This window comes from Oryzias latipes, chromosome 5 (assembly GCF_002234675.1).
Source record: "Oryzias latipes chromosome 5, ASM223467v1".
Classification (NCBI taxonomy): Eukaryota; Metazoa; Chordata; class Actinopteri; order Beloniformes; family Adrianichthyidae; genus Oryzias; species Oryzias latipes.
The window spans coordinates 24,588,526-24,604,499 of NC_019863.2; the positions used below are offsets into that span (position 1 = coordinate 24,588,526).

The following is a 15,974-nucleotide window of genomic DNA, read 5'->3' on the forward strand; positions in this document are numbered from 1 at the left end:
AAGAATTAATATCAAACCATTCACTTTTTAATTTCCTTAAGTTCAGCCCACACTTGTGTTTTCCACACAAAAATGATACAAACATTCTACTACGCTGTTATGGTCACACGTCTTTGCTAAATTCAAAGCGTTTCCCCACATCGGACTGGAATCATGGATTGATCAATTTTGGCTGCCATCACATGTGTGCTGCACTTTATGGTTTTTATGTTATAGTAAAATAAACCTGCCATGTCTCAATCCAAATGGTGCAATGATGCAATTTTCAAGACAATCGATTTATTCTATTTTGAAACGAGTCCATTTGGTAAACTCAAAACGTCCTCAATTATCATTGTCGTTACCAATCAGCCATTACTGTTACATTGATTAGGAGGCCTGATGATTTATGTTGACGCAACATTAGAGATGAATTTTTGTGTGTGTTTTGTGAGCAACAGCAACCAGAAAGCCTAAACACTCCTTTAAGATAATAAACGTGTTTATCGTCAAATCCTTATCACACCCTTTCTTGATTTATGGGCCATGACAGAGAGATATGTAAAGGTTTTGTTTTACTGGGCTGCAAGAGAAAAGCAAGCCCTCACAAAGTTGTGTCACATTTCCCACTAAGTCAGATTTAAGAAAATTGAATCATAAAACATATTATTTTAAACTTGTCATGCAAGAAAAAAATCTAAATTGTGATATACATATACATATACAAAAATGTCATGTTATTGTTGAAAAGGAATTCCAAATCATTAGCAAGAGGAGAAATTTACTCTTTTTTTTTTTTTTTTTTTTTTTCAGATTTATGTTCAAATGTGTCAAGCTCTGAGCTACAATTTGTTTGTGACAATAACTTCTGAGGGTTTCTGTTGTGGGCAAAAGACCCAAATAAGTCCAATTACTGCAATTATTATTGTAGTGGTTAACAACAGAAAGTTTGGTCCACACCTTTCTGTTTTGCAAGGTGGAGGAAGTTTAATGATTTGTGCTCTGTATGGTCAGACCGATGGTAAACATTGATGGGCAATAAGAACACAACAACCCATTATATCAGCCACTGTCTATACATTAGTAATGCCCACAACCTGACCACCATGACGCAGACTAATTAGTCACTCACTATTTGCATCTCTGCTGCCAAACATGCCTTTCACCTTCTCTTTTTCCTTTGTGTCAGTATCTTCTATTGGCTGTTTTTTTTTCAGCAATGTGTCTCTCAGTTTACCTTCTTTACTACAACGTAAAAATTACATTTAAAAAATAAACATCAATCTTTTAACGGCAAATATTCACACAGACGAAATTGTCTCATTCTCTTAAACAAAACCCACAATGATCCCTGCACTAACTTGTATCTAAAGTACTAATAAATCTTACATTCCTTAAGGTCAACCAATGAAAATTCCAAATTGCTTTTGAATTGTTTAACAGAATCTGGTGTTTTTTGTGTTCTTGTGGCATTTTTCTGATGGAGGACATTTAAAGGTTTTGATTTGGCCTCAAAACTGCTTAATCATAATTAAAAGACCTGCTGGGAATGCTTTTAAAATGGTTTGAAAGATGATAGGAGTGGGTCTTTAAACTCAAAGCAAATAATTAAACAGTCCTTGATAAAACAATGGTACTTCTAACTTTTTATTTTCTTGTATGACCTTTTGAGTCAATCACTGCAGTCAAAAGATACCTGAGACAGACGATATGATTTTGCTGTTGTCCACTGCGATTTTGGTCCACTCCACATGAACAAAGACCTCAGACTGTCTCAGGTTTGAAGGGCATCTTCTCCAAGCAGCCTGCTTCACTTCCTTCCACTGATATCTGATGTGGTTAAGATCAGAGCTCATTGAAGGTCACCTTATACGTTATAAAATGCATATTTGGGTCATAATCATGCGGGAAGACCTGTGACCTATGTCTGGGACTAGGCTTTTTGACTCATAGCATTCTGCTCCATAACCCGTTTTAGACTCCAGATTGTATTCAATCTGCACAGACTAAAAACTTTTTCCAAGATGCAGCAAAGCAGCCCAAACTATAACCGAACCTCCTCCGTGTTTTACAGTAGCAGCATTGTTCTTTTCTTTGGCTCGTCTTTAAATCTGTGTACACAGAGCTGATGTTTTCCCAAAAGGTTCATCTGTCAAATTCAAATACAATTTTGGGACCATTGGGAGTTTTTCTGTCAATGTGGTACAATCTTTGCATTTGGGTATTTGAGTTTGAAACTGATTTAGAAGGGGTTTGTGTATTTTTCTGCTTGGATTCATCCAGATGCTGTAGAGCTGAAAGGGCAGAGTTCCATGAGTAGAAACCAAATATCCCTCCAAGCAAGCATGGCTGAACGTTATGTCATTTATCAAGTCCGCCACATGATCCTCAACTCACTGAGCGTCTTTTTCACTTTCTTTTCTGCCGTTAGTTTTATCTTTAACTACTCTAGCTATAACTGCAGGAAAGGCCTGGCAGAGAAGTGTGGGGAGGGGGAACACTGAAGTTGGTGATTTCCATTTTCCAAATTTCAGTTGTCTTTTTGCCTAATCTAAACTGAAACTTTGCTTGTTTCTTTCGTTCTTTTACATCGTGGGGATGAAGAGACACCAAACCTTGCTACTGTAACACTGGTGCTCAGAGTTGGATAATCAGTGCATTCTGGTTTTTATCTGTAATCGAGGACTTTTTTGAAATGATAATCAGCCGTGTTCGTTTGCAGTGATGTAGAACATCGCTTTTTGGAGTTTTGCTCCCAATTTTTATGAACTTGTACTTATTTGAGGTTGGACTGAATAGAATACGTCATTGCAGTGTTCTCATTAGGGCAGCTGCACATAGATGTTGCACACATGCCAGATAAACACAGCCGCTCTGACTTTGCATTCAGGAAATGGAACAAACTCACAGTCGTTCTCTCCTCTTTTCAGAATGAGTGCGCTCCAGTCATTATCTTAGTGTTTTGTGATTCCCCTTTGGCTGCCATCTGACCTAAAACTGGTTTGTGGTGCGCACGGCCACCCCACTCTCCCCATCATCTCAAAATCAACCACTGAAACCCAGGGACTTTTTCAGCTCCCTTCTTTGGTACTGTGCTGTTACCTGCCAGTGACCACAGCGATTACACAGAATCTTCCTCTCTGTTTATGTGCCGTTGAGACAGATCCTGTGATGATTAAAGGCACGCATCTGCAACATTAACATGCGTTCATTAAACAAGCTTGCGTTCACATGACTTTAGTCTATTTTTGACTGCACTCGATGCCAGTGGCATGCAGCAGTCAAGTGCCGAGTTGCCTGCCAACACATTAAGCTCCACAACTTCTGAGTGTTTTGTCTGTTACTTTTATTTATGCCTTCCGTGCTTTTCATTGTATCCTACAAATGAATAAAATATATTCCCTTTGAGGTCAAAATAAACATTAACCAATGGGAACCCAGACCAGTGGGGGGCAAACTACAGCCCAGAGCCCATTAAACTATTTAATCTGGCCTGCTAAACTAAAATAAATTAATTTCAGGCTTTATTTTTCCTGTAATTCTGGTGTCTCCAAATATATAGTGCACTAGAAATAAATTGACCTTTGTTTAGGTGCAGGGAGTTGTTTTTCATTCTTGTGGCGTCGAAAGATTTGTTGTTTTTCCGACGTACATGTGTGTTTTTTCTGAGTCGGACAGTCATTTTTCCATTATTCCAACACCACATGAATGCAGCATTTCTTCAAGTTTGCATTTCAACCTATTGGTGCATTTGGTACCAATATGAGAAAAAAAGCAGCACATTTTGAAACAAAAACTTCAAAATGTTCAATTTTAAAATACATGTATATACATTTTCGATCAAAATGAAACCATGTTTTTATCCCGATTCAATTTCTTCCTCATATGAGCTGGATGGCCAAAATACTCCACGCATCCGCTCCTGGTCCAGCCCTTCTTTACATTTTTAGAACCCTCTGTGGCCCATAAGTCAGAAGCCCCCCCCCCCCCCCCCCCCCCTCCCTCCCTCCCTCCCTCCCTCCCTCCCTCCCTGCCTTGACCCAGACCCCTTTTTTTTTTAAACAAAAAGAAATTCTATGGGATAAGCCACAACCAGAAACACATTCCTGGTGTTCTTCTGCACATTTATGTCACCATGGGTTCTTATGGATTAAAAATTAAATTTTAGGTGTAATCTTCTTTTGGAATTTCATCTGATTAGATTTGGAGCATTTACTCCCTATTTTGTGAATCTGTCGCACCCCAGATAATGAAAGTTTGAATTACAGAAAAAAATACCAACATAACTACAAATGTGGCTTTTAAAGGAATTACATTTTAAAAAAAGTATTTGTCCTTAATTTATAACTAATGAACTCCTTTTTAAATAATACATATACAGTTTCTTTTTCTTTACAAAAAAGATGAGCTCAGTTTCCCATCAGACCTATTCAATCAAAGGAAATAACATAAACAGAAGTTGTTAGACAAAGTGAAACACAGCGAAATATCTGAAAAAGAAGCATAACGTGCTCCCATCCATAGAATTTTTTGAAGAGCACGAAACAAGCAAAGTTCCTGGAAGTATAATAGTTTGAATGTGTTAAAAAACAAAAGAAAAGACATTTCTTTGAGTTTGAGGCTTTCCAGAATCACCACCTACTGTCCAAAAATAAAAGATACCTAGAGTGACCAACAACCAGAATGACTCAAGAACGTCATGAGGACTCACTCAGAAAGTCAGTAACCAGAACAACATGAAAATAAGTTTTGCTTAGATAGAATTAGAATTAGATCAAACTTTATTCATCCGACAATGGCGAAATTCTCTATTACTTATAGTAATGTCAAAGTTCATGAATCAATGAGGGAATAAGAAGAGAAAAAATTGGATCTCCGGTGGAAGATGGAGCTTTTTCTATTGCTTTTTCCAACAATGTTGAAGAGAAAAAAAACTGCAGTGTGAAACCATGACAATGGTCTAATATTGAAAAAAAAAAGAGTCAAATGTATTTTTTAAATATTTGGCATTCATTGTGAGGGCTGTTTGGAATCAAAATATAATTTTCTTGGATGGAGTGTCCTGATTTACAGTGATCCCTCAAAAAATAGTGTATACATCATGTAGTCAGGGGTTTTAAACATCTGTAGTCCTACTTTTTGGATTTCACCAATTGCAGGTTATTTTTTCAGAACATAATCCCCCCCAAATATACGAGGAACCACTGTATCGGAAATATTAGCCAATAAAGTACCGGTGTGTCCTAATAAGACCATAAGGGCAACAGTCAAACATGGTGGTGAGAATGTGATGGTCTGGAGCAACTTTAAAGCTTAAGAATTTAGACTGTTTGCTGAGACTGATTGCAAACAGTAGGACCTACATCCCTATGTGGTCTTGGAGAATGATTAAAATCAGGTCACCAATACTTTATTTCCCATAGGTTCAAGCAGGTTTGGACTTTTTCAATTTGTGAATGAGGTAATTTTATATTTACTCTGTTTTTCTTTGTGTAATATTTAGTTTCTTGGCCATTTATTTTCATCTTTCACAAATACGCAGACATTTTTTGCTAAAAAAGGAAGAGGTCAAATACGTTTACACCTTCAGTCATTGTGGTTTCTATTGGAAAAGCCGAATCTCACTTAGCTTAAATTATTGTTGTGTTGTCAAGTAAACACACATTTGATTCTGAAAGCATTCAGTTCAGACTTCCAGAAAGGCTTGATAATAACCATAAAAGTGAAGCTGTCAGGTTTTTTTATAGCTGCTGACGATACTGTGCCAAAGGTGGTGTCAAAGGTCCCATTCATGATGCTCCGCAGTCTAGTAAACACTGTCCCAGCGTGAACCCCCACCTCCACCCTTACTCAGGGCAGCTCGGCTTCAGCCGCAGTCGAGCGTGAGCTTGATTTCTGTTCGGCTCATTTGTGGAGCCAGCTGCGTGATCCTCTCAGCTCTGCATGTATGATTAAGTTTCTGCATCCATCTGCAGCTCATGTTAGGCATGCCAGCCTCATTGATGGTGCGATAACAGCAGGCATGACGCGGGCCTGTAATGAAACGGCCCTTTTTTTGAGTGATTTCATATCCTGTGCGATCCTAGCATGGAAAGTCCCATCATAAGTTTGACTGAAATCTCTGCAATAAGGGAGTAAAGTGGGCCTGAGACCACAAAAACTGATCAAATTGGGTGAAATCGCATTTTAGCTTCAATGTAAAATTATTTATATTTGAAATTTAGCAGAAGAAATGCTTACGGCCTGAAAGAGCAGATAGTTGGTTGATGACACCAGATCTCAGTTGTGTTTAGGTGTAACCTAACAAAACTTGGTTTTAATAGGAACACAACCTGGACTGGTTTCCACGGATGCGGGCCATGTCGCTGGTCAGCAGCGACGCAGACGGGGAGCAGAATGAAATCCGAAACCTGCAGGAGAAACTGGAGTCTACCATGAAGCTGGTGACCAACCTCTCCAGCCAGCTGACGGAGCTGAAGGAGCAGGTGGGTTAAAACCGAAATACGAGATTGACGCAGACACAAAATGCAAGCGTTTGTCGCGGGCGTAGCGCGGGTTTCTGAAAGCTGAATGACATCGAATGCCGGATGACATTGTCCTTACTTTGTTTGCAGTTTGATGCTCTTTAGGTGCAGACTTGTTAAATTCAAGAGGTCGATGAGTCATAGTTCATGACTTGTGAGGCTTTCAGTCTTGTTTTATTATCCACCTGTCACTTGGTAAACTTGCAAGGTGAACCCTATTGTCTTCTTTTGAAACTGCATTGAATGTAAACTAATAAAATTCACTGACAGAGAGGCCAGTAAGGAAAAAAAAAATGCTGCAAGAGTATAAACAGTCTGCCTATGGTGCATGTACGTTCAGGTCTGACAGATAAGCAATCTAGTACTTCTAGTAATAGTAAAAATATATTTTTCTGCTGAAATGAGAAGTAAATTTGAGGAAGTGGATGTTTCCGAGACATTTTGACCCAGACGAAAGGAAATGATTGTGTTGTTGGAAGACGAGCGGAACATTGGCCGAATTTTGACTCAGTTCAGCATTTAAGTCTGCTTTGTTTTGATTTTCAAAAGTCACGTTATGCATCCAGGATCTTTTCTGGTAGAAAATTCCCTTATGGAAGAGCATAAAACAAGAAAGTTGTGCAGCCCATTTTTAATTAGGTCATTCCCTGAAAAATTGACTCACTCAGAAAATTACAGATCAGAAACAGCTATTTGTTTTTCTGCCAGCAGAGTTTTATATCGAGCATTTGATCTACTTAAATCCTATTTTTCCTTAACATCATCCCACTGCATGGACTTGTGTTTCCTCCAGCAGTCATTGCTGGACCAGTTTTGTCCTCTCACTTGTGTTGTATTTCAGCACACCTCGTCACTTTATGTTAAATACGGTTTTTCTGAGCAGAAAGCCCTTTCTTGTTCTTGCTGGTTTAAATGTTAATACCTGTGCTATGACTCAGTCTGCGCTTGATCTCTGAAATTTCTGTCGACTGAGTTTCAGAATTGGTAGTTTGTATTGAGCTGCTTTCGTCAGTAGATGCAGCAAAGTGCATGAAGAGGCTGGCAGCTTTTCAGAAGAACCTGTTTCAGTTGAGCAGTGTTGAGAGTTTGTTAGTTTTAGAGAGCTGAATGCTTAAAGGGTCAGAGTAGAAATATATGTACATGCTTGCTGAACTACTTTTTCTTTTTTTTTAATACAACCTGTGTTGTGCTCAGATGACAGAACAGAGGAAGCAGAAGCAGCGGATTGGCCTGCTGGGACAACCTGCGCACATGAACATCAACCCCCAGCAGCCTGCATAAGTTCCTGGACGAAGCGCACACAGCTTACACCTACTGAGTGTGAAAGTAACTTTAAACGGTAGGGAAACACTGTAACCATAGGTAGTTATTAGGTGATGTGAAGCTGTGTCCCCACACACGTGTTATTCCACTCAGACAGAAACACTCACCCACTTTGTTCTGTTCAGCTTAGGGGTCCGTGCCACATCTTTTTGGATTAGTCAACACATGGCCTTACTGAACAGGAAGAATTGGTTTCTTTTATTTGAATTTTCATTTAAAGTTTTATATATATATATATTCCTGACATTTTGCGCAGTATTTGTTATGTTATTTTTGTATGTTGTGCAATATCCTAATTTAAATATGCAACCTCTCTGGTGTGTAGATTTAGGTTCCACCAACCATGTCCTTTTCAAAATATCTTCTTCTCTGTCTCCAGATAATTAAAGCAGATAGATAATATTTTAAGATGGCATTAATCTGTGATTTCTTTTCATTCATTCAATTTTTCTTTTGTCTTTTTTTTTTTTAGTGAAAGCAATAGAAGCAGTTAGTTTTCTTCCACGAATGCATATTTAACATTCAAGTCTAAGTGCTACGTTATTTAAAGAGAAATAAGTTTTCCTATGTAAAAAAAACAGTCTTATGCTATTACAGTCTGCTCAGGATTCATATAATTAAATGATAACAAAGCACTAAGGTAATTTCTGTTTATGTTGCATTATTGGTATATTTGTGCCTCAATGAAACTTTTTTAATGTTTAGGATTTTGGTTTTTCTGGGGTTTTTTGTTGCTATTGATAGAAATTTTGTGCTTTACTTGTACATAAGGTTTGTTGCTTATATTTTCTTTTGTATAGAAAAATAAGGAACAAGAAAAATTATGTAACTTGAAAATGTTTAGATTAAACAATTTTAAGTCAATTTGTACAATAAAGTAGAGCGATTTATTAGAATCTATGTTTGTGTCGATTTTACTTTTTTTATGTGTGTATAATAATTTTGAAATGGATGTGAACCCTGACAAAGACTTGTGCACTGACACACCTCTAAAGATGTTGGAGGAGACTAAAAATGGAAAAGTGCAAACATTTTGATGGATTTAAACAGTTTTTTAAAAAGTGAAAGTGTGTTTTTAGCATTAAAAAATAACCCCCATTTTTCTACACCATCAACCCCTGCAGAGCAAACAGACGGGCTATAACTGAGCTATAAATTTCCTTGCACCCCTCATAAACGTGGACTTTCCTGAAAAGTTTTTTTAAGCAACTTTCACGAGTCACATGGTTTTCATGTTTAAAAAAAGCATAGTATATCAGATGGAAGGTTCCAGCAGAAACTTTATTACATGTGTTTCCTAATTGCCCAGCTATATTACTTAGAAGTGTTAATTATTATCCTCAACCGTTATTCACCTATAAGCTCAGAAAATCATGTGTAAATTTAAAATATGATATTTCTGCACTTTTCATCATTATTGGTTGATTTTTAAAAAATATATATAAATCTACCAAGTATACTAGTTTTTAACAGTAAAGTTTTTTTAAACACACTTCATTTAAGAGTATTGTTTAAATTCAGTCACGTGGGATAAAGAAAAATAAGTTTGATGGAACAGATTTATTATTTATTTTTTTGAATTAACAGAGAAACACGAGTGAGAAGTGAAAGCGCCTTCGTGTTGTTCTGGGTCTGTTGCCATAAATAGTTCGTCTGCGCCGGGACGTGGACGGCTAGGACCGACACAGTCTTCCAGCGCCTGACGTCAGCGGCAGGGATCTGCGTGCCCGCCATGAGGAGCTCCACGTGACAGCCCGCTGCTGGGCACGGGGCGGGCGGGCTTCAATCGGCAGCTGCTGGGTACGGCTCAGGCGCTCCTTCAGCCCCGCAGCGGAGGCACACAGCCGTGACTTTTTACATGCCCTGCCGACTGTGTCACTCCGCCGCAGGTGCACGTGCCGCACAGCGGCGGGGCTCTCGTGACATGTAAACAGACTTGACTTTATGTCAATATTTTTTTAAAGCAAGAAGAAAAGTACTTTTCCTGAAAATGTTTTGGAATTTCCTCGAAGCAAATAAATATATATATACACACACACATACACATCTTTTAAAAAAATAATTTCCGCTTTATATTATTTTTTTACGTTAATAATTTTGATTCAAGCGCGAGCGACGATTTATCCCATTTTGAGATTAAAGAATCTTCTAAAAGTGCCGCTTTACTTTGTTGTTTTATTTGTAAACACGGTCGGCCCGGCCCCGCCCGCCCGGGAGGAGCGTGGTGGTACACGAGACTCTTCCGTGTGGAGGGGGGAGTACTACACAGCTGCGGGGGGAGGGGTGTGCGCTCGCGTGGAGGGCGAGGAGTTGAAAGCACCGTCCAACACGTGAGGCTCATGTGACGGAGCGGAGACGTGCCTGCAGTCACAGGCTTTAACACGCAGCCTGCGGCCCCGCCTCCCTCCGTCACACTCCGCCGGGCGTGGGTGAGCCGAAGAGCCCGGACACTCCCGCTTCACAGCTCGAGCTACAGGTCACAGCAGCGAACGGCTCAAGAGCTGAGGAGCTTTTCCACGGAGACTCTCGGTAGGACTTGAACGACTTGAAGGCGGTTTTTACTTCGTAAACAGAAATGGAGAGAATTCCAAGTGCGCAACCGCCTCCTTTTGCGCCGAAACACCCATCTATGGATATAGCTGACATGCACGGGTAAGTCAGTCAGTGGGACATTTTCTGCTCCATTCTGTCAACTTTTTTAAACTTATAAATACATGTCTAAAATATTTTACTTTCTATTTAAAGAGTGGACTTTCCTATTCATATGTTCAAACCCAGGAGAGGCATGAAAGGAAGGGACGAGTGCAAGGTAAGCTTTGGATTCATAATTCAAAATAAAAGTTTTTTATTTATTTACATGGTTATCCTTATTGATTTTTATTTTAAATTTGCTTTTAGGAGACCTACAAACTGCCGCACAGACTGATCGAAAAGAAGAGACGGGACAGAATCAACGAGTGCATTGCGCAGCTGAAGGATTTGTTGCCCGAGCACCTTAAACTTACAGTGAGTTTTCTATTCTACATCCTTCAAACTTTCCATTTTTTATTATTATTATTATTATTATTTAAAGCAAAAGAGTTCGTTTTTTGGTCCTGGAAAACCTGTTGGTGGCTTTTGAGGATTTCTTTTGGCTGAAATTGCTCGGAGGTGTGGGGGGAGTTGGCGCGGTGCCCTCTGTTCAGCTGCAGAATGCGTTACATAAGGAAGATCAACATGCTTATCGAAGGTCTTCCTGTTTTAGACGCTGGGTCATTTGGAGAAAGCGGTGGTGCTGGAGCTCACGCTCAAGCACGTGAAGACCCTGAGCGCCCTCCTGGAGCAGCAGCAGCAGAAGATCGTTGCTTTGCAGAAGGACTTGCAGATCAGTAAGTTGAATTTGACACACCAGCAGCTTTTGGATCGTCTTGGTGGCAGTGGTTTGACGTCAACTCTAATCACTCAGGCGATCATGCAGGAGACGACTCGGAGATGTTTCGCTCCGGCTTTCACCTCTGCGCCAAAGAGGTCGTCCACTATCTCGCCAGCCAAGAGAGCAGCACGGATCTGACTCCTTCCCGTGTCATCAGCCACCTCCAGAAGGTCGCCACCGAAGTCCTGCACCATCAGGACGGCCCGCAGCCGGACGAGCCCCTTCCCCAGCTCTCTGAGGAAGGGAAGAAGCCCGGCACGCCGGACGCCAGGCCGTCCGAGACCCCCGCCAAGAACTGCGTTCCGGTCATTCAGAGGACTTACCATCACGGGACGGGGGAGCAGAGCGGCAGCGACACAGACACGGATAGTGGCTATGGGGGGGAACACGAAAAGCACAAAAGTCAGTGGTTGGAGAGCCACGAGAAGGACAGGAGGCTCGGGACCCCCGAGCCTCACCAGGCCGGCATCAAAAAAGAGGACGACGAGCCTCGGGCCAAAAGGTCAAGATCAGACTCTTCAGAGGACGAGGTTCTCTCTGTCCACTCAGCAGGACATCCTGGCAATTACATGGGCTTCTCCCCCAACCAGCCCCCGTTCTGCCTCCCCTTCTACGTCCTCCCCCCGGCGGCGGCCGCGGCAGCGGCGTACTTGCCGATGCTGGAGAAATGCTGGTACCCCGGGGGCATGCCGGTCATGTACCCAGGCATGAGCAGCTCCGTGGCGGCTTTGGAGACCCCGCCCTCCTCCTTGTTGACCTCGAGGGCGGGGTCACCGGCCTCCCTGCAGACCTCAGTGGACTCCCAGGCTCTGCACAAAGCTTTAAAGCCGGCCCCCCCTTTGAACTTGCAAACCAAAGACTGAGCAGGCCTTTCCGGCAGCATCCTGCGCTTTGAATGTCAGCCGGAGGGGAAAGGAGCCCGCTGGTCGCCCTTCAAAGCAGCTGTAGCACATCAGCGCACCCCGCCCCCCTTCCCTTCAGATCAGGAACCTTGATGGACTTTAATGGTTGAGACTTGTCATCCACCTGTTGCACTGAAACGCTGTGAAGACGGTTAGCTTGACTGTTGAGATTGAGTTCTTTTTTTTTTTTTATTCACGTCGTCTTTTGTTCTCTAGACTCCCCAATGAATGTCTTAGAATGTAACCCCTCCCCTTTTGTGGCAGAACGACGTAGACCTTCATTGTTGCACATCAGTCTAATGAATGTAAAGATTAATTAAAAAGAGAAACTCCCCTGTAAATGCTGCTGTGTGGAGCAATGCAAGTGTGTTTTGTCGTTCCTGTAAGTACAACAAAACACTGCTTAGACTAGAGTGTTACCAAAACAACACGTGTGGTTGGGAGTTGTGCTGACACAGGAGTTGTGCGGCCGGCTCAGGATGTTGTCATGCTGAGGCGTAACGAACGTGCCCCTAAAATCTGAATTGGTGATCCTTTGTGCAGCTCGGCTGAGGTCCCCGTGCCGCTTGGAACGCCTCTATTTTGGATACCTGACCTTCTGAGTGTGTTTTGCGTAGCAGTCAGAGGAAAGTTGAGGTGGCGGTTTGCTGTATGCAGACAGAAAAGTGTGTACATTTGCATTTTTGCTCACAAACTTCTCGGCCAAGGCGAGGCCTGATCCCAGCTCATGCTATGGCCTTTTTTTTTTTTGTTTTTTTTAAACACAGCAACTGGGATGAACTCAAGTGTTTTTGGTAAAAAGCATGAATGTAAAGTTCAAAGGAAAAAAAGTTTGTATCCAATGAGGTACTCTGGATTTTTTTTTAATGTAACCGTTTGTTAATATTTTGTACATAAAGTATTATTGATATATTAATAAAGGTCTCTTTTTCCGTCAGTGTTTGAGTGCCTGTTGGCTTAAATGTGTCACTGCAGCCAACCTGACAACTCCTCACAACACCACCATGACGTAACGCTTACATAACCCATAAAGCTTCAGCCCCTTGGAATCAATAGCACGTCTTAGATTACAGGACACAAGTTAAACATTTGAAAATACGAAAGGTTTTCATAAGAACTCAGTTTGATTTTTTTTTTTTTTTGCCATTTAATTCCCCATTTCTTGTGTATTTGTAGAAACCTTTATGCTTTGTTTATTGGTGTAGTTTGACAAAAGTACATATCTTCTTTGTATAATAGAATAAGACTAAACATGCCGGTGGAAATGTCATTTGAGGTCAGAGTTGAGCAAAGTGAGAATTTGAAATTATTCTATATTTGTTGACACGGCTCCATTGTGCCCATTTGACAGCCGTTTCCTGGGTAACCCTGAGGTCGGCATGGTACCACAAAAAAAAAAGAAAAGGTAACGGAGGTGCTGCACGCCACCCAGCTCCCAGAGACACGTGCAAGTCCAGCTTGATGTTTTAGACTCACAACAGTATTTAGTTGTTTAGGCTGGAGATCAGAGAAACCTCAAGTTATTGTCTTTGAGGAGGACTCCACAGCAGCTGCTACAGAAATGTGAACACCAGCTCTCTACAGGACTCCATTCACATGTGCTTTTATGTCAAAACAAACTCATTTTGTCTTTAACAGTTTAAATGAAAGAGCTGTCATCTTATTGAGACAATGTCAATCACTCGAGTCTAATTTAGAAGTAAAAATCAACTAATTAAGACAAAAAACCTTCTGCTAGGTATAAAAATAGAAAAAAAGGTAAGAATGCTTCCTTGTTTCCTGGTACATCTACCATTTATTGTTATAGTTTTTCTAGAACTGAGTAAGCAAAAAATACTTCTATGTATTTTTTTACTTATTAGAAGTAGGAGAAACTACTTTGTTTTTCTTCTTGTTGTTTTTTCTTTACTGTGGCTGCAATGGAGATACCATGAATGGGGAATCAATGAAGATTGAACCTAGTTTGGCAAAACTTTTTTTAATGTTTACTTGGTTCCATCTTTTCTTACAGAGAAAAATTTAAATCAAATTATCTCAGTATGATCCTTTGCCCTCCATAGGACTTTAACTGCACTAAATTTGTGCATCTAGTTCTAAAATATGTGCTGGAATTAAACAAAGAAATGATCTGTTTAGCATTAATCTAAATTGCAGTCATGGAGAAAAGAGCTCAAGAGTTTTGAGAATATTTATTGGCGTTTTCTGCCCCCTGCTGGCAGAAATATGTCAGGAGGGAAACAAAATCACAAAGAACTGAAACTGCTAGAATCCTTGGTCACAGTTTAGACATAGGTCACCAAGGCTCATGGCTTGGAATTTGAATTATACATTAGACAATTCAAATCAAATGTATAAAGCTAAAAAAGAGCTCACCTCCTGCCAGAAGTTTTCCTAAAAGTATTTTTTATGTCTTTGTTTCAGGAGCACCAGATATACTTGTGTTTATATGCAAAACATTCATTCAGTCAGTTTGGACTTGGATCATTTTTTTTAAATCATATATCATAAATAAATATTTAAAATTTTCTGTCCAAGGAGGAGGGCGGGTTCTCCATCACACAACAGAACACATCAAAAAATAAATTAAATGACTTTTTTAAAGTATTAAAATGGGTTGTAAATTTCATAAAATCACAAACTGAACCATCCATACAGTATTCATGTGTTAATGTTTTTTCTTTTTGATGTTTTAGCTTCTTTTTTTGCAGATCACAGTGTCTTTTCTTTAAAAAATTAAAATAAAAAAAACATACTAACACAACTATAAACACTTTTTAAACATAGGTAGTACAGGAAAAATATTTTTTGATCAGATACCATCAAAGAAAAAATAATGGGGAAGAAACTGTTTTCAAAATATATTCAAAACAGTTTGATATCACTTTGTTATTGGATTTAGTGGATAAATAAAAAAAGTAGCTGCAACAAAGTGCATTTAGGCAATGACATGGTTGTTAGCTTTCACTCTTTAAGTTATTGTTTTGCACACATTTATGCAAAAAGCAAATAGATTTATGAAGCTAAAAAAGCATAACTGATTTCTAAAAGGTGCTCAACTTTTTCCTAGTCAAAACACATGCAGACACAGTGATAAATGTATTACCTAACTCAAGGACACACTGCCATCTGGATGGAGGCTGTCGTTTTGCTCCAATTTCACTGGAACAAAAAAGATTCTTCCTAAGATGAAAACGAGTGGGAAATGAATGAAATGGACTCATTGAGCGTGGAAAGATGCGGTGTTCCCTAAAGTGACATTTTTAACCATGATTGCAGAAAACAGTGACCCCAATGTTCAAAAATTATGACTAGAGGGCAGTCACAAGACAAAGAGCATTTCACCAAGGTCAGAAATGATGGGTTGACCTTGTTGAAGCAGGAAGACAGAACGTTTGTTTTACAGAAAGGACAGCGACTGAGATGCCTCTGCACAGTGACCCCTCTGTGGATCTAACACAACTGTGGCGCTATTTGTTTGACCTCTGAATAGGCATGACAATATTTGGGAATATTTAGCTTTTTTTTTTTTTTAGGAATTCTTACAAAAAAAACCTGTCAGAAATGTTCATGAAAGGTTATCTTTATCAGTAAGCAGTGATTCTGATCCTTTATAAGAGGATAAATCCCTGAGGAATGAGGCAGTGGTGTGTGTTTGTGCGTGCTTTTGTGTTCAGATTTGGCTATAATCTGAAAACTAGAGCAAAAGCATGTTTCCTGATCCTTTTTTTCTCTGTAAGCCTCAAATTCATATATTTGTTAATAGAGTGAATTCCAAAATTGTAATCAGAATAAAGGTTTACACCACAAACTTTATTGCCCTATAATTAAACAATT

At 39.9% G+C, this 15,974-nt stretch overlaps 2 protein-coding genes across 15 annotated transcripts in view; both read left to right on the plus strand.

Annotated features, from left to right (window-relative positions):
- Positions 1 to 8,726, plus strand: part of LOC101155104 (inositol 1,4,5-trisphosphate receptor type 1) — a 109,262-nt gene extending 100,536 nt beyond the window's left edge. For 11 of the 14 annotated variants that reach the window (XM_020703413.2, XM_020703419.2, XM_020703417.2 and 8 more), the window contains 2 exons: positions 6,303 to 6,464; positions 7,698 to 7,808. In XM_020703413.2, coding sequence (XP_020559072.1) covers positions 6,303 to 6,464; positions 7,698 to 7,784 — 249 coding nt within the window. In that variant the 3' untranslated portion in view covers positions 7,785 to 7,808. Of the gene's footprint in view, positions 1 to 6,302; positions 6,465 to 7,697 lie in introns of all 14 variants that reach the window. The other 3 variants (XM_020703412.2, XM_020703425.2, XM_020703424.2) reach the window with 1 other exon arrangement.
- A 1,661-nt stretch (positions 8,727 to 10,387) lies between these two features.
- dec1a (bHLH protein DEC1a) lies at positions 10,388 to 12,110 on the plus strand. Its single transcript, NM_001104731.1, has 5 exons — positions 10,388 to 10,478; positions 10,572 to 10,635; positions 10,725 to 10,832; positions 11,071 to 11,194; positions 11,272 to 12,110. The coding sequence occupies exons 1-5, from the start codon at positions 10,402 to 10,404 to the stop codon at positions 12,099 to 12,101; spliced, it is 1,203 nt and encodes a 400-aa protein (NP_001098201.1). The 5' UTR covers positions 10,388 to 10,401; the 3' UTR covers positions 12,102 to 12,110.
- The last annotated feature ends 3,864 nt before the right edge of the window (positions 12,111 to 15,974 follow it).